Genomic DNA, 18,126 nt, shown 5'->3' with positions numbered 1-18,126 from the left:
CTCTACCACGTTTTCAGGTTGAAATGTTTTTTACCATGATTGAACTTTGAATACTTGAAATTCATCTACAACTCAGAATCAGGAAATGATTCAAATATTTTATTTTTTCTTTTGGAAAAATCAGAAAATCAGAAAAGCAGCTCCAGTTACAGATGAAAGTTCTCTTTGCAAAAAAGGAATCCTCCGCCTCCTGTTCTCCGAACACAATAAAAATATTCTTTATTGTCCCACAGGGAGGAAATTTAGGTCTAGCTGTAAAGTAAAAACAATGAGATGTGATTAAATACAAGAAGAGGCTGAAAAATGACCAAATGTTCCATGTTATGGATCAGATACAGATTTATGGGCGTCACTCAGCTCACCTGATGGAGGGAACCAGGTGAACCAGGCAAAGACTGTTGAGGTTTTATTCTTCTAAGCATAAAACCTTAGAAGAATAAGGTTTATGTGTGACTGGCGACAGTCACACATAAACATGGTTGTGTCAGCTGCTGCGTGTGTATGTAAGCAGATAAAAGAGATCAAGGAAAACAGAATCCATAACAACAGTAAGTGCAACATTTTTTAGATAAAATTGGTGAAATTAATGTAAATAACGTAACCTTATCCAAAAGAATGTTGCTAAGATAGTTGTCAAAAATATCAAAAATGTGTCCTCAGTTCAACGCTGGTAAAAACATTGAAGGGTTAACTGAGAAGCCATGTTGTGACGACTTCCTGAAGGCGGAGCTCCAGAAAAAGCAGGAACTTCTTAAAGAGACAAGTGCCCAATTTCAAGCCATCAAGTCATATTTCTTTTAAGTCATACTTGATCATAGTCCTAGCCCTTAGATGGGATATTATGCCTCCCCTCTCAATATGCTGCCCTGGGCGGTTGCCCATGTTGCACATAGCAACTGAAGGTAACATTGACATTTGATCATGCTATAAAAATGTGCCTGGAAAACATATAATACTGCCCCTTTAAGGCTGAAAAATTACATCAGAAATATAAAGTTGTGTTCAAGTTTTGGTAAATATAAATTTTTCCAAAATGTAGTTAAGAAAATGTCAGAAGTTCGTACGAAACTCTGACCGACTCCAATAAAAGCCTGTTGAGGCCCGTTGGGGCGGAGCAGGAGTCCTGGAGGGTCAGAAACACAGCAGCGCTTTACCCGGTTTCCCAGGGTCAGAGCGGAGGAACGTTTTATCAGATACATGAAACATCTCCCAGCCTTCGCTCCCAGGAAACATGATTCATGCTCTGCTGCGCCGCATTCATGTTGAGTCACTGATTGGACCTGAGCAGGTGTGAGCAGCATTCTTTATGCAAAAATCATAATTATAAATCAGTAATTCTGATGTTCAAATTCTAAAAGAAATGTTTAATTTTAAGACGAAGAAGTTTTTAGTTTTCACATCAGGTCAAAGTTTTCGAAAAATATCTAGATTACAGCAGTGACAGCTGACATTTAGGTGGATTTTACTGTCTTTTCAGCTTTAAACTAACTTTACATGTTGATTTTGTTTCATTGTAAGACATTATAAACTCACATGTTTATTTATTCTGTCATGACCATAAGAAATGAAACAAAATCTAATTATTTTCTGTCAGTAATTGGTGATAAATTGTTCTCTCGGGGAACTCGTCTTCTCCCCACAGCTCAAATCCATCTCTAGTGAATAAATGGATGGATGTCAAGTATTTCCTGATTCCTGATTCCTGCCTGTCGTTTCTCTGCAGGTGAGGCGTGACCCCGGTGTGATGGTGGCTTCCCATCATGCCACTGCAGCGGCGAAAACTCTGCTGCTGCTGCTGCTGCTGCTGCTGCTGCTGCGAAGGAGGAGGAGGAGGAGGAGAACGGCGAGCGATTGGCGCAGAGACACGGAGGCGTTACGGTGTGAAAAGACGCAGCGGCACATCGAGGATGAGTCATGTTGGACGGTGGCCATGGTAACAGGGAGCTGAATTATCATCCATTTTCATTTCAAGCTGCACAGCAAAGACACAAAATCTCACCAAGTGTTTGTGCTGAGTTTCCAATGCAAATAACTCAGTGCACTTGAAATAAGACGAAACTAGATTAAAAGTGGCTTTTCAGCAAATATAGAAGTTTATTTTAATTCCTAAATATTGATGAAATCAAACACTGTCAGATTATTTCACTTATAAGAGGTTATTTTTCCCACACTATAAGTGAAATAATCTGCCAGTGGAATACAAACTTTTTCATCAATATTAAATAATTAATAACTTAAAATCTGCTAAGATCTTTGAACTAGAAGCTCGGCTAAAATGTTTCGTAAAATGTTATGTTTTTGCAGTTGTTTTTATTTTATTGTGATAAAACAAATGCACAAACTACAACTCTACTGGATGCCACCCTCAGTATTTGCTGAATAATTTCTACAAATACGTAGTGAATCAACAAACTCTATTGTAAAGACTGTTTTGAACAGAAAATATTTCATTTGAATTTGAGCTGAATCATCACAATCTGCAACAACTTTTGAATTTGAATTAGTATGAGCTACAACAACATTTAATTTGAGATCAGTAAAGTATTTTGAATTTAATTTTTAATTCAGATAACTGCAAGAAAATGTTTTGCAGCATCAAACAAAACCAGTTAGTATGTTCTTATAAACAGCAGCAGATGTTCTCCTGAGTGGAGCTGGTTCTGGTTTCTGCCAGCGTTCAGAAACGCTGGAGTCGTCCCTGCAGAGAGCTGCAGCGTCAGCGGCCTGCATGGTGACCTGTGCAGAGCTGCAGGGAGGCCGTCAATGCAAATAATGCACATTAGCAACACACTGCAGGAGCCACTTAGCCTCAGATTGAACCTTTTCCATGTTAAAGCCATGATCTGCATTGTCCTGTGAATGAGAGGCGTGCCGCTGTTAAGCTCAACTGTTCTGAGCGTTAACCCCGGTTCTGGTCGGAATCACTTGGACTGAACTTAGAGACTTAGACTTAGACTTGACTTTATTGATCCCTTAGGAAGACTCTCTCAGGAAATTATAGTTACCAGCAGCTCACGGGCAAAAATGTGCACACAGTAAGCATACACAAAATAATACCAAGAAATACAAATTAAATACAAAACAAAGAATATAATACAAATACAAACAAAAGGAAATTATAGCAATTTGGTGGATAGATTGACCAGTGATATGGTATTGCACTGTATGGTTTGGCCTGATAAATATGGAGTTCACATTTGTAGAAAAACTACTCCTTCTTCCCTCTGTCCTGTGTCACCTCCGACCCCCCAGTGAGGAGTTGTACAGTCTGAAGGCGTGGGGGACAAAGGAGTTCTTGAATCTATTGGTCCGGCACTTGGGAAGCAGCAGTCTGTCACTGAACAGGCTCCTCTGGCTGCTGATGACGGCGTGTAGAGGGTGGCTGCTATCGTCCATGATGTCCAGCAGTTTGTTCAGTGTCCTCGCCTCTGCCACCGTCACCAGAGAGTCCAGCTTCATGCCGACCACAGAGCCGGCACGCCTGATCAGTTTGTCCAGTCTGGACGTGTCCTTCTTGGATGTGCTGCCTCCCCAGCACACCACGGTGTAGAAGAGGACACTGGCGATCACTGACTGGTAGAACATCCACAGCAGTTTGCTGCAGATGTTAAAGGACCGCAGTCTCCTCAGGAAGTACATCCTGCTCTGCACCTTCCCGTACAGGTGGCTGGTGTGTTTTGACCAATCCAGTTTACTGTCCAGCCACAGCCCGAGGTACTTGTAGGAGCCCACGACCTCAACCTCCGTTCCCTCTAGTACGACTGGTCCGGCTTTGGTCTGGACCTCCCAAAGTCTATAACCAGCTCCTTCGTCTTAGAGGTGTTGAGTTCCAGGTGGTTTGTGTGGCACCAGAGAGCAAAGTCCCTCTCTGGTTCGATGTTTCTCTTCAGCTGTGAGTGAAAATGTGTTGAGATGTTTCATCAAATGAAACACAAGATTCATAATCTCCACATATATCCTCATTTTACTTGAAAAATTACAGCAATAAATTTTTATGGTGTTTCTTTTTTCTCTACTTTCCTTTTAGAACCTAATTCTCATTTTTAGTTATATTTGACTGTATGAAACTTTTCAAAATTCAGAAAGAAAAAGTGGTTAAATTAGCTTCACAAGTTCATCTCTGGTTCATAATTCATGGTCCATGATGCTGAGACAGTTTCACTGAATTCCAGCAACTCTTCATTTATCAGATCCCAGAAGGATCACAACAAGTAAAATTAAAATAAACACAAAACAACTAAACAAACTTCAGAGTGTAAAAAACTATTTAAAGGACAGTTTGTTTTCTTGACTGATTTCTCTTCCAGGTGTTTGCGATGACATTTACCTCATGTTTACAGGCTTGGAAAAATAAAATAAAGGGAGGAGAATTAATGTTAGCAAATTCATATCAGGATTCCACATGGTAGATGATGTAATTTAAAAAAATTATAGGTTTATGTATTTTTATGTCATTTTTAAGAGTTTTAAGTTGAGCTTTTTAGTTTATCTGTGATTTTTTTAAGTTAAATTTGTGGATTCCTTTAAAAACTTTATCTTGAAAGGGGTTAGAATTACTGAGCAAAAATGTCCCCAGTGACGTCACAAAACCTAAATATTGAAATTATTGGAGTTGAATATAGGTCAGATTTTAAATGATCACTTTTATTATTATTACTTTGCTACAGAAGAAGGATAAAAACATGAAGAAATCACACGAGAACATGATAAAACATGAAGATTCACCAACAAACTGGTGATGATTTTCACTACATTTGTGTGAATGTAGCAACATTGATTCTTTCCTTTAACGAAATAAGCACCGATAATGTTAAATAAAGCGTCTGTCAATAAATATAAAATTTTTAACGCAAATTTATGAGACAAAATTGAAATATTTTCGTTAAAATCCTCCTTAAAACACGCTGGGAACCGCTTTGTGGGTAGGACGGCATTTTATGTTGCACCGCTGTGTTCTCAGGCAACGGCTGACGTCATCAATATCCGGGTGACTCCGCGAGGCGACTGATGCAAGTTCTGACAAGAACACCTCGCAGCAGCAAACAGACCGGAAACCGCGGACAAACCTGGCGGTGACCGCAGGTCAAAGGTCCGGAACCGTCCAGGAAATTATATTTAACTCTAAAAAAATATTAAAATGAACGGAAATGGCTTTAAAATTGGGTTTATTGTGGTAATAGAAAATGAATCTAGATACATTTCACAAACTTAATTTTTTTTTTGCCTTAGGTTTTAAATAATCTTTTCTAAATGTCTGTTGAAGCTGAAGAGTTCAAAGGTCATATGTGTTTTCTGGAGGCACTCAAACAAAAACATGACATGTTGCTTTAAAGCTGAAACCTCACAAGGTTCACTTGATTCAATTTGAAGAGATAAGTCATAAGAGATAAGTCCTCTATTTTTATTGTTATTCCTGTTACTCATAAATTCATGAATAATAAAGTAATCTTCATGCTGACACAAAGTTCCTTCATTAAGAAACAAAACATCCTGTTTATCCAGGATACTTTTTATTCTTAAAGAATAAAATAATCTGTAAGGTCCATGTGTTTTACTTTTTTTGGATAAAAAGTTTTCAAGACAAAAATTTTGATTAAAATCTAAATTATATTTACATTATTTATGTAGTAGTAGATCATCTGGGCTTTATTTTATGTTATTGCACCTTTTTTAAAAATACAAAAATAACACTGAAATACTTAATCAGTGATACACTTAAAATATTGAAGCTATTGTGAGCAGCTTTTTGCGTTGCAAGCTGAACTCTTCCAATAAAACTATCAAAGTATTATTTATATGGCAGAAACTGCCTTAACTGATCAGGAAGATATGTCATCAAGAAATTTATTTCCTGCCAAATTATCAAAATTAATACAGAAATACAAGATCTGATAGTTTCAGGAGCTTCAAATAAGAATTATTGCCATTAATTTGCACAAATAATAATATTATTGTGACACGACAGAAACTGCTGCTTATTGCATTGCGCCACCTAGTGGTTGTTCACAGTAACTGCTTCCCTGAAGCTTCAGGAGCAAAGATGTCAATACAAACTACACATTTTTTAACATAAAAACAGGTTAATGTGAGCATTTATCTTCAAACTGTGAGAATTATAAAAACGTTACTGCCAGAATTAAACAACTGGATCCGTTTCTGAAACTTAAAGTATAAAGATGATATGATTACATACGTACATGAAACCACACATTTTAGAGAATTTCTGATGATCTTCAGCAATTTTATCTTTCTTTTAATCCCATCTTTTAAAAAAACTAAATATATTTTACATTTTTTCAGATCACAGAAGTACATTTTACACCCATTTAGAATCATCAATGTGCAACTTATTTCTCTCCAAACATTTGCAGAGATAATGATATTTTTATATCTTATAAAAACAAATTAATTGGATTTGTAATATAAAAACACACATTACATTTATCCTGATATTAAAACGTTGAAGTAAAAACAAACAAAAAGTGCCTGGAGAAAGTGCTTCATCTGGTCCCGACTGAAGAGTTTCATTCAAATGAACGACAAAAATCCAGTTTTTCCATTTGGTCAAACTTCGTCTTGTTCTCAGTAACACTGAGACATTAAGCAGCTTATGTGCAGTTTGGGGTTAAATAACAAAACAAAAACATCAATTTAAAAAATAAAACGTCAAATAAAAAGTGCCAAGACCAAAGCAAAGCAACAAATTGATTGTGGAATAAATTGGAAAACAAAAAAACAACAACATAAATTTAAAACTTTTTAAAATGTTCTTTAAAAAGAAATTATGTATTAACTCTAAATAATAAGCAAAGAGGATCTAAATAAACAAACTAACTAAAGCCTGAAATATTTTTATCCTGAAATTAATTCAACTTTAAATCTGCAGACAGTGAAGCATCTTTGCAGCTTCAGTTTGTCTGCAAAACAAACCGACAGAAACGGTTCAGCAGCCGTTTCATGTTCAGTCCAGATGATCCGGTTCCTGCATGATTTCACCACAATTCAGCATCTAAATGCTCAGATTTAGTTTACAGAGACTTCATAGTTCTGTTTGTGTTCTGTTTACTTATTTTGGATATATAACATGTCTTTCAGTTCCAGTGTTAAATGTTCATAAGACTTTAAAGCTTTTTGATATTTAAGAATGTGTTTCTGCATTATTATCATTACATTACTTAAAAAGGTCTTAAAACAATATCAAACAACTTCTGAAACAATTTACCATCCAGCAAAATTTGAAATAGTTAAATCCAGTTTTTCTGTAAAGTCGACGCCGACAGTTTCACCAAAATGCTGCAGATAAACGTTTATCGTCTCTCTGACAGGTGAGCTGACGAGCGATAGCACCATGGCAGAAATATTAACACATCTCATGTGACAGTTTACGATTAGTTTTAGTGATCTGTCAATAACATTATTCACATGTGATTTAATTGTGTTTCTTATAGAATCGAAACACCAGATTAACAAAATTGTGTTTCTTCAACACTAGCAGAATGTAGACTGTCCTGTAACCTGTTTATTTTGCATGGCACATTGCTGCCACCTGCTGGACTTTCAGGGAAATGTTTTACGTTATTTAGTCAGTTTGTTTGTTAACGGCAGAGCGGATGTTCCGACGGATATATTGTGAATGTCGTGTTCAGATCGAGTTCTTCGACGCAATGTCTGTATGTATAGTTAAAAATGAGCGTTTATGTTAATGTGTGAGAAACAAAGTAAGTTATTTATTGAATTTATGTTGTTCCTGTTTTGGCAGTTTCACTCCATTCTACGTAAATAAAGTAAGAGCCGTTTAATCCTAACTCGTGTGAAAGGAGTTAGCTTGGTTCAGGACACCATAGCGAGACCATTATATAGACCAATAATATTCATTTTTTTCTGATATTGTTCCTGTAGTTTGAAATCACCTAAAATCCTATTTTCTGTTGAATTTCTGGGATTTTTCTGGGTCAACTGAAGGATGACACGTTTTTGTTAAAGGTCCTGATTTCCACTCTGAGCAAAGCAACACGGTTTAACTTGTACTTGTGAACTGGTCTGCTGTGTGTCATCGTTGTGCCGATTCATCCACTTTTACTCCTGAATGATTCACATGTCTGCGCTGCGAGGCTCAGCGATCAAACTGACAGCATTCATCTGAAAACGTTTGGGAACTCGACTGATACGGAGTGAAAATCAGCCAAAAATAAACCTTCAAAATGCTGAGCAGGGCCATCTTCTATGATTAGTGTGAATCATTCGAAGGCAAGACATCAGAGATGAATTAAAGAGATTTGAAAGCGATGTAAACTTCCCCCAAGAAGAAAATGTTGCTAAAGATGTGAAAGCTGTGTGTTGAGGTCAGACTGTGGATTAACGAATCCTTGATCAGGTTGAGCTTCGCTGCTTCTCTTTGGTTTTTCTTCAACTTGGACCGACTGCCTTCTCCTCCTCCTTGTCCTCGACGGCCCACGCCTCCATCTTGCCGCTGCCAAATATTGTGAAAATGACGGCGCCGCCGATGTTGATCCCAGCAGCGACCCAGAACACCTTCCTCCAGCCTGCCATGGTGTGCTGCAGAAAGGTCAGAGGTCAGTCTACCCAGCGTCCCGCTGCTGACGCCTCACTGGAGTTAAAATATGATTAATAATACAATAAAACAGCCTTATCTTTATACGAGAGCCTCAATAAACCCAACAGAGCAAAAGAAAACATTCGGAATAAAAACGTTTAGAGCAGAACAAACAGAAACCAGACGGGACAGAAAAGCAGGAGGTATTTCAGCAGCAAGATTTCTTGGAGACTCACATCTTCTGTAAAGTATCCCGTCACGATCGGCGCCACGACACCCGGGATCGTCCCGAACGTGTTGGTGATTCCCAGGAGGAATCCGGCGTACCTGCCAGGAAAAGAAACGATAGATAAGTAGATAAAAATATAGAGTCTTCGTCCTATGTTGGCTGTAACGCTTTCTGCTGCCATCAAATGATCCAGTTTTCTTCTCACACACAAACTGGATCAGGATCAGGGCTGCAACCAATAATTTAATTTAATATTTATTCTACTAAATATTCTGATGACTAATTGATTAGCCTGCTGATTATTCTACAGATTATTCCAACGATGTTTTCATACGACATCAGGTAAAACATCCAAAGACCTGGGCTACAACTGGCCATTAGGACGTTTTGGGCTAGCAAAGCTCTGCTAGCTAAAAGCTCATGACTCCATGTTTGAGCTGAAACGGTTGCCACGGCAGCGGCCACCCACCGGGGAGCGATGTCGATCTGGTTGACGTAGACGCCGGCGGAGCTGATCCCTCCTAAGCCGGTGGAGAGCGTGAGGAAGGTGACTGTGAGGACGTGGCTGCATCCGGCGTAGCAGACGCCGATGAGGAAGAGCGCCGGCAGCAGCAGGCCTGCAGGGAGACGAGTGTCTTCATGGCAGCCCCGCAGCCAGGCTGTTCAGGCGGAAAACCGAACCTCACTGACCTGTAAAGGTGAAGATCTTGCGCACGTTGGTGATGCTGAACACCTGCCTCATGATGAGCCAATCAGCAACCACGCCGGACAGCAGCGAGACCGGAACGCTGCAGAAGTACGGCAGCGCCGACAGGAAGCCGTTCTGAGACACAAGTTACGCAATTATCAACACGAACCTCAGCAAACAGAACAAAGTCCTTACAACTCATTATAAACTTAACGTTTTCAATAAAAATCTGGTAATATTAAATGTTACAGCACAGTAAATTCAATCTGTAAACCACAGCAAAATGCAGAACAGAACCCAACAGAAACAGCTAATTACATTTTAAGGCTAATTTATATTCTGTAAATTTTTCACTGATCCTGTTATCAGAAAAAGCAGAACATGGAGCAAGAACGCTTTTAAAACATTTCCAATATCTTCTCAAATGGAAAACGTTTAGTCCTAAAAAACTCAAAGTATTTTGCTTTTATTAGCCACGTTTTATTTTAATATCACTCAAGTTGTGCCACAAACATTCAGAAACGTTTCACTCAACAGACTTTGGCTCCTGAGCCATTAAGCTGAGGACAGCAGGGATTTCACAACAAAGCTATCAATGTTTGCTTCTGAGTTTAAACTAAAAACATTTTCTGGACCAAAACATAGAAAACACTAAACTGTGGCAGTACCAGTATGAAGGTCGCCCTCAACCGATCAAAAGTTAAAAACAAAGAATCTGTATTTCTGTCCCTCATTTCAGAAAGTGAAACTCAGATATTAAATAGATTCATCGCAAACAGAGGGAAATATTTTCAGAAATATTTCAAGCCAAGATTCTTGAATGAATTCTGAGTCATAGTTTTGACAAGGCTGCAGGAAAACCACCGCTACAGGTTGTTTTCCTTCCACTCAACTTTCTGAGACACTTAATTTCAGGTTTTCATTCTCTGTGAGCCAGAAGTACCAAAAGTAAAAGAAAAAAACATCTCCTCAATCGGAAATGAGGGGCAAAACAGGTAAGTTTCAGTTTTTTAATCAGGTGCGACGGAGCAGCAGAAACTCACCGACTGCAGGTCAAAGTGCAGGATGTCGTTCATGTAGGTGGGCAGGGAGGTGAGCAGCGTGTAGAAGGACCAATTGGAGCACATCTGGGTGACGATGATGGTCCACAGTGGGACGGAAAGCCCCATGGATACAAGAGGCAGCGACCAGCCGTGACCTTTGCCCTGAAGGGAAATGATAACAGGCAAATTTAACTCCTTTCTGGGAAACTGTGAGAAAAACAACACACAGATGAACAAGCAAAAGTATTCAGTATTGATAAAAAAAACTTTGTTTTACATGTAAACAATAAGATCTGAGAAGCAAAAAGCAGAAACAGGAACTCTAAAGGAGAAGTGAGGAGAACACAGGCCGGAAATTTCTCCAACATTTAGTCTGAAAAGCAGATTAGTAATCTGACGATTAATCAGATTAAACAATGGCACATTCTGCAGACTTTTTATTTAACCTCTTAAGCTTACATTTTAAAATATAAGGCTGAAACAATTAATCTGATTAATTATTTCTGTGACAAACAAAAAGCTGAGCCAGGATGCTGAATCTCACCTGAGCTCCGATAGAGTTTATGATGTAATCTCTCTCCTGTTCGCTGATCCGACGGTGAGTTCGAGGATCGTCGGACACGAGAAAGCACCAGAAAACGAACCAGAGGCACCCGGTGCCTCCTGAGGGACGAGGACATGAAGCGTTAATAAAAAAGGAGCTGAATGGTGGCGATTTCTGCGTGTTTCTGCCACAAACCGCAGAGGTAGAACACGGCGGGCCAGCCCAGCTGTTCACAGATGTAACCGGTGAGCGGCAGCGCCAGGCAGGCGCCGAAGCTTCCCCCAGAACCTGACAGCGAGATCAGGAAGGAGCGCTCGAGGGGCGGAGCCCACCGGGTCCACATCGCCATCATGGCTGGGAACGTCACGCCCTGAAAACAAAATTATATATTACAAATATGTGCAGCAGTGGTTATATACGTTTTTAAATTCAAAAACAACAAGACACTTCTCTTTTCCAACAGCCATTGTACAGCGCATTCAGCGGTAAAACCAGCTGACCACATGTGCTTGAGTCCTGCTTGTGTTGCTAGGTAACGTGGCAGTACCTTCTGATTTATGACGTTACACTTTGAAGGTTTTTGGAAATGGTTCATTTTCCAGATGTAAAAAAAAACTTGAACTCATTGCCAAAAGACGTCTGGGTGTCTTTTTCAATGTCTGACAAATCCTTTCATTTTCATGGCAACAAATCAGATGTCCAAAGCACGTCCTTTGAGGACACAGTTCCCCCTCGTTAGCAGTTTACGTGTCAACGAGCGTCCACCTCGCAAAGCAGCTCCTTCAGACTAGCCAGCAGCAATTAGCAAACATCTGCTGAGCTCATTAGCGGAGTTACTTCTCAGTGTGATGCTGGTAAAAACATTAAAGGGTTAACAGAGGAGCCATGTTGTGATAACTTCCTGGAGTTTCAGAAACACCAGGAATAATAATAAAAAAATCTATTTCAAGGCATTAAATTATGATGTAAAAATTTCACTCATACTTGATATTTATTATACAGCACACAGCAACTGATAGCTACTTGTGCTATAAAACGGCCCTCTGTAACACCGGCCCTTTAAGAGTCTAACACAGAACCAGGTGGCCTACCTCTCCGAAGCCCTCCAGGGCCCGCAGAGCAAACAGCCAGCGCGACCCCCACCCAGCAGCCAGCGGCGTGAGGATGGTGAGGACAGCCGTGCCAAACACGCCCACACCCAGGAAGATCTTCCCGCCGTAGTGACCGGCTAGGTAGCCGCCCGGGATCTGAGTGCACAGGTACCCAAAGAAGAAGGCGCCCAGCAGCCAGCCCTGAGTCTCTGAGTTCCAGGGATACTGGGGGGTCTGTGGGGACACAATCAGCCGTCAACAGGGGACAGAAACACCAGCGTCTGTTCAAATGTCTCTCCAGAGCCGTGCTGACGTGTCAGCAGAGCTTTACAAACAAGCCAAGTCGTAAAAATGAACACTTCTCACTAACTGAGTCTGGGGAAAAGGTAGCAGCGCCATATGAGATTGTGACTGACAGCGCTAAGCCCCGCCCCCTGGCCCTGATTGGTTGCCTCTAGTTAATTCAACTTTTTTCACAGTTTATCTGTTACATACCAAACAATATGTAAATAAACAAATTCCACAGAAGTTACATAGTTAAGCTTTATTTATTCATTGCTATTTTTAAACACAATGTTTAGGGAAGCTAACTGAGCTCAAGTCAAGGCAAATAAAGCGACGTGTACATGCAATACCTGGCGGACCACCAGGGGGCGCCCGCACACTATCGCTCACCCCGTCCGGCTGCTGCAGGGCTCTGCTGCTGTTTTCCGGTCCCGACGGCAGCGGACACGCCGGGTCCGCCGTGCTGTTCGTGGTTCCGGGCGGGTCCGTGGCGTTCACCATGGCAACCATGGCGACGCTGAGGTTGACCCGGAGCCCGTAGACCACGGAGATCCCCAGGAACATGAGGACGGCGAGGCCGAGCCGGGCCGAGCAGCACCGAGGGGGAACTGGACGGGAACGGATTTTAGTCCCAATGACAGCGCTTTGGTAAAACTGGACTCTGCTGCAGAATCTGTGAAAACGTCTTTCTGTATTGTTTGGACCTGGCAGCTCGAAGCTGGTGGTTTCATTATTATTATCAGTTTATTGTTTTGCGCTAAGATAGTGGATTTTATTCTTATTTGTTTTGTTTGTTCTGAGCTCGTGGTGCGTTCAGGGACATTGTCATCGTCCTGCTTCAATGTGATGCAGACCTGAAAACTAAAACTGATTCTGTTGTTTTCAAAAACATTAATTTGTTTAAATGAATAAATATTAAAAATACTCATTATTAAATAATAAAATAAGTAATTCAACAACACTTATAATGTTTTTAATATTTATACATTTCTTGTATTTTTTTAAATTATTCAGTCATTTATTTGTATAACTGTTCTATTATTGTTGTTGTTTTATCTTAGCAAATTTCCAGTAAGAAAAAAATAAAAAGCAATGAATAATACTAATAATAACAATAACAATAATGTGCTCCATCTTCAGCTTCTCTTTTGCAGAAAAAAACTGCTGTTTTCTTTAACATTGAGATTAAAACAAACCAACCAAACTCACCGGCGTCCTTCCCCAGCAGAACCTGGGTGTCCAGCAGAACCTCTGTGTCCAGGTGAACCTCGGTGTCCAGCAGAACCTCTGTGTCCAGGTGAACCTCGGTGTCCAGCAGAACCTCGGTGTCCAGCAGAACCTCGGTGTCCAGCAGAACCTCGGTGTCTCTGCTCTCGTCGGTGTTGATGGAGCCATTGGGCAGCGGCATGGCAGGCGTCTGAGTCGGACTGGATCGGTCGGTGGTTCTGTCACTGAGCCATGGTGAGCTGGAAACGAGTCATTAAAACGTCAACAAAGCGAAGAGGAAGCGAGATGAAAGTGTGACGGAGTTTCAGCTGATCGGGATTATTGTTGAAACTCTGCAGAAATGTTTGGGCAGTTCGATGTGTCACAGTACCACTTCCTATTTCAGTGATCTGAACTCATTTAGCTTCAGCAGTTCTGATGGATAACAAGTGGCATCCAGTGAAGCTCACAGTTAAACAGCAAACGGCTTTTCATCAGAACATATAAAAATCTGCAGACATTTTCTCAATCATGAAGACAGACGCATAAACCCTTGAGATGTAAAAATCTCTTCAGACAAACCTAACTTTAATCCAGTAGCACATCATCACTGAAAAATGCAGAGAAATACAACTTTTAATTTTATTCAGTGGGGGAAAAATTTAAAAATATCTACTGGTCTAAACTGAGACAAACGAAGCAGAACGAGGAGCAAAAACATCTCCATACATCACTGCATCAAAATATGAAGCTCTGAGCCACCAACAGGCCTGTGACAATAACGAACTGTCCAAAAAGTAGTCAATTTGAGACCATTTTAAGTAATATATTGACCACTGCATAATCATGCAGGTTTGCCCTTTTAAAGGCTAATAAATGTTTTCATCATAAGGAACATTTTACACTGGAACAGGAAGTTATTTTATTTAATAAAACAACAAAAAACAGTAAATAAAACTGAAATAAAAAACACAAACAACTGAAAAAATAAAAATGGATTATGAAGTCAACAAAAAATATTAATAATCAACTGATTGTGATTTATCATACGATTAATTATTGTATTATTATTGTGAGAGGCTTAGCCACCAAGTTTCCATATCAACCATCAGCTGTCATCTGACATACTTACTACTGGTACTCTTCTGTCACAAACGTGAAGTTTGCTCAACTCTCCGGGGATTTCACCCGAATCAGACTAAACTTTCCAACAACAAAAACTCCAGGTGAGTCAATGATCAGCACAGTGGAGGTTGGGTGATGCCATGGGCCTGTTTCACTTCTATAGTCTCATTACGTGAAACTGTAACATCAACAAAAACTACCTGCTTTCTGCACATTTATCAGCACTTACGCAAAATCTACTGCAAGTGAAACAAATAGTCTGGTCAGAACCACCTTGACAGCAGCCTGACATTTAGTTTAGGTTTACAAAGCGTTCCTAATTAAACTTTGCTTTCATTAGGAACTATTGAAATGTCTTGGAGCAAAACAGGAAGTAGATAAAGTCATAGTAATGAAAAAAAAGTACATCCTCTTTATTTTTGCTTTTTTTACACATCAGGGGAAAGTGATCAGGTGTTTATGAGTTTTTAAAAGGATTCAAATTAAACCTCAAGTACAACAAGTTCCTCACTGTTATTTATCAAGGAACTAAGAAACAGGAAGGATTTACAGAAGAAGCAGAGCAGTTGTTAAGAAATCCTCACTGAGAGCTCCGGAAAGACACCAGCAACAAGTTTTAGTTATGAAAAACAACATGTGCTGAACTCAACTACAATGGACTCTACAAACGCTCACTGTGCAAGTCTCCACTGCTGAAGAAAAGGATCCTTGGTTTGCTGGAAAACATTTGGACAAACAATAAAATTGTGGAAGAAGATAAACCTTATTCAGGAGGAGCTGCTGGGAAACCTCATAATTTACTGAAAAGACATTGACAGACTTACTACAGAAAGAAAATAAGCAGAAACTTTCAAAAATACTTCCAAAAACCTTGAAAAACCGCTGACCAAGACAGCTTTGAAAGACTAGAAAAAGATCCATCTTTTTGGAATCAGAGTCATTAAACTGCAGTAAGTTATATTTTATCAAACTTATCTAAAGGAACTGTTTGTATAGTTTACTTAATTCACTATCAGATATAAGCAGCGATAAAACATATTTATCATTTTTCACGTGACTAAAGCAAGTCCCAGCAAGGATGACAGCAATGCATCAGGAGGATTCCTGTTAGGAACAATCAATGCATTAATGAATCTCTGTCTTGGAGATTGTTGACATAGAATTTTAAGTTAGCACAATACTGCACAGGATAGCTTTGACACATATAAAATATAACATAGAAAGTTAAAGTACACTCTAGGTTCATATAAATTTAGATGAAACTAAAAACAACGGCTCAATCTCTGAAACGCAGATAAATTCTTAAAAGGAGGATCAGACAGAAGAAACAGAAAACACAGGCCTAGACTCCTTGGATCTCTTGAGATAAGAGCCTATATGCCAGGCAATAAACAAATTCCTGAGCATGGTTCAAAAGTTCACTAGGATCTTAAAACTTTTTATAAATAATTTTATCTATATTAGAATTAACTATATTTCTTTAAGCATGTTTTTAAATAGTTACTTATTAGATCCAAACTTATAGTCATTATTTAGCATTACATTGTGTGCAAGCTTGGTTAAAATACAAACGAGTTTTTTGTGAAAAACAGCTTGGGGAAGAGATAGCGCTGCAGCTGCACTCTATATCAAACTGGACAGCGGCAGGTACGAAAAGAGCCGGGCCATATATCTGCCTTTGGGGCTCTTGAGCAGGAGGTAATAAAATTAACATTAAGACAGCCCACACAAAGGAAAGAACACCCCTCCTAATGCATATATTTAAATGATGAGATTACGCATTCTATAAAATGATTTGGTTTACAGCAGAAGTTGGAATCTCTTTGTGCTGGGTGAGAGTTTCCCGGAGGATGCATCTTCTGTTATACTTTTGTCTTTTTTACTCAGTTCTTTGTCTCTGTTCTGTAATGTCTTGGACGTTTGATATTCTAGGTGAGATGATTATTGTAAAGTTCTTCTTGCATTGATTTTCTCTGGATAAAACTCTGAATATCTGAAGTCTGACGTCGTACGATTGCTCTTTTCTCTCTGCACACTTACACAGACACAGGAATTCGGGACTAAGAATTAATTAACGAGCTAAGATCAAGTTCTTCATCTTTTAATTCTTAACAAGATGCAGATGAACTTCATGTGAAAAGGACAAACTAGCAGCAATAAGAGGAAGCAAGGAGGATGTAGCAAAATAAAGCTCTGACTTGGAAACATCTGCTTATCTGGTCTGATTTTTAAAATCATGACGCTGGAAAATGATGTTTTTAAATATACCTCAGGATGCAAGACTCACTTCAGACTTGTCTGTAAAAATCAACCAACTCACTTCAACATTAAATTGTCAGTTTTAGGTTTTATTTTTCTATTTTGCTCTAAGTCATCATTTCATCAGAATAAAATCTATATTAGCGACTGCCAAACCAGGTGGCCGAGCGGCTGAATAGGGGAATCTTTGTTGACGCGCCAGCTGATCAAAAAAGCAATCCAAGTTGCATTTAAGTTTATTTATTTTGTCAATATCCAAAACTTCACAGTGTCCACACAGCATAAAAACGGATCCGTAGAAAAAACAGGGAATAAAGACAAAATGTGCTAAATGGATGCGGTCAGCAAAAAGTAAACCTTCCCCCATCACCCACTCACTAAGATCCCCAGGTGAGCAACAGGTGATCTATAATCACTGACAACATCACGTGATCCCCACTACGCCTGTCCACAACGTTCTAATTTACCTAAAAAAAGCTTATTCCTTCTGATGACATCATAGGTACAACTTTGGCAACACGAAAACACAAACCTGAAAACTGGTGAAAATATTAAGGTTAATTTCACCCAAATGAGAGTTTTATCCTTATGTGTTGGTGAAATACAAAACTAAAGTTAACGCGTTAACTTGAACCTTCTGTTCCTTAAATAAAAAGTTACAGAACACTGGGAAATTTTGGCTTATAATAGACAACTTTAATATGCAATCCACTGACAGAAAACTGAACTAAAAATTAAACCTGAAGAGCCTCAGTTATCATTAGAGACCAGATCTGAAAAGAGAACAACTAACCGCAATATACAACTTCACTGTAACTGAGAGGTATCAGGTCAGTAAAAACCTGTAACTGTATTTCTAAAATGAAAGCTTACCTTCATAATTCTAATCAAGCGAATAAACATAAAGCTTCTCCCGGCGAGACCCAAACTTGAACTGCTTGTTTTTCAAGAGTCACATGAGGAACAACGATTCAGGGAAAACAGATCTACAAATCATGCAGAGGCGCTACGCCTTGTTTGTTATCCGGAAGTGAGTGCGGAAGGTATGATTTATTAATCTGTACTAAGCCTTATGACGTGTACGCTTGTGATTGGCTTCTTG

General features: G+C 39.4%; 1 protein-coding gene across 4 annotated transcripts; it reads right to left on the bottom strand.

Annotated features, from left to right (window-relative positions):
* Window positions 1-5,830: 5,830 nt before the first annotated feature.
* si:ch1073-513e17.1 (sialin) lies at window positions 5,831-18,000 on the bottom strand. Of its 4 annotated transcripts, XM_055055025.1 has the most exons (12): window positions 17,898-18,000; window positions 13,720-13,900; window positions 13,644-13,665; window positions 12,825-13,042; window positions 12,150-12,383; window positions 11,254-11,428; window positions 11,059-11,177; window positions 10,515-10,676; window positions 9,474-9,606; window positions 9,253-9,400; window positions 8,791-8,881; window positions 5,831-8,556 (listed from the first exon to the last, which is right to left on the bottom strand). In XM_055055025.1, exons 2-12 carry the CDS (start codon window positions 13,840-13,842, stop codon window positions 8,407-8,409), a joined length of 1,575 nt encoding a protein of 524 aa, XP_054911000.1. In that variant the 5' UTR covers window positions 13,843-13,900; window positions 17,898-18,000; the 3' UTR covers window positions 5,831-8,406. The 4 variants fall into 4 exon arrangements, with proteins under 4 accessions (XP_054911000.1, XP_054910999.1, XP_054911002.1 ...); XM_055055024.1 differs by having other exon boundaries at window positions 13,644-13,900; window positions 17,898-17,999; XM_055055027.1 differs by lacking the exon at window positions 12,825-13,042 and having other exon boundaries at window positions 17,898-17,999.
* Window positions 18,001-18,126: the final 126 nt, after the last annotated feature.

The sequence above is a fragment of the Poeciliopsis prolifica genome, unplaced genomic scaffold (genome assembly GCF_027474105.1).
Source record: "Poeciliopsis prolifica strain line A6 unplaced genomic scaffold, Auburn_PproV2 SCAFFOLD041, whole genome shotgun sequence".
NCBI lineage: Eukaryota > Metazoa > Chordata > Actinopteri > Cyprinodontiformes > Poeciliidae > Poeciliopsis > Poeciliopsis prolifica.
Note: the sequence above shows the minus strand (reverse complement) of the source record. Positions and strands in the feature narration are given on the sequence as shown.

Excerpts from the sequence above, each read along its gene's own strand:
- si:ch1073-513e17.1 (XM_055055024.1), bottom strand. The coding sequence starts at position 13,842 with ATGCCGCTGCCCAATGGCTCCATCAACACCGACGAGAGCAGAGACACC. Across the intron at positions 10,677-11,058 it reads TAAACTCTATCGGAGCTCAG|GGCAAAGGTCACGGCTGGTC; the intron begins GTGAGATTCAGC and ends ATTTCCCTTCAG. Across the intron at positions 9,607-10,514 it reads TGCACTTTGACCTGCAGTCG|AACGGCTTCCTGTCGGCGCT; the intron begins GTGAGTTTCTGC and ends CTTGTGTCTCAG.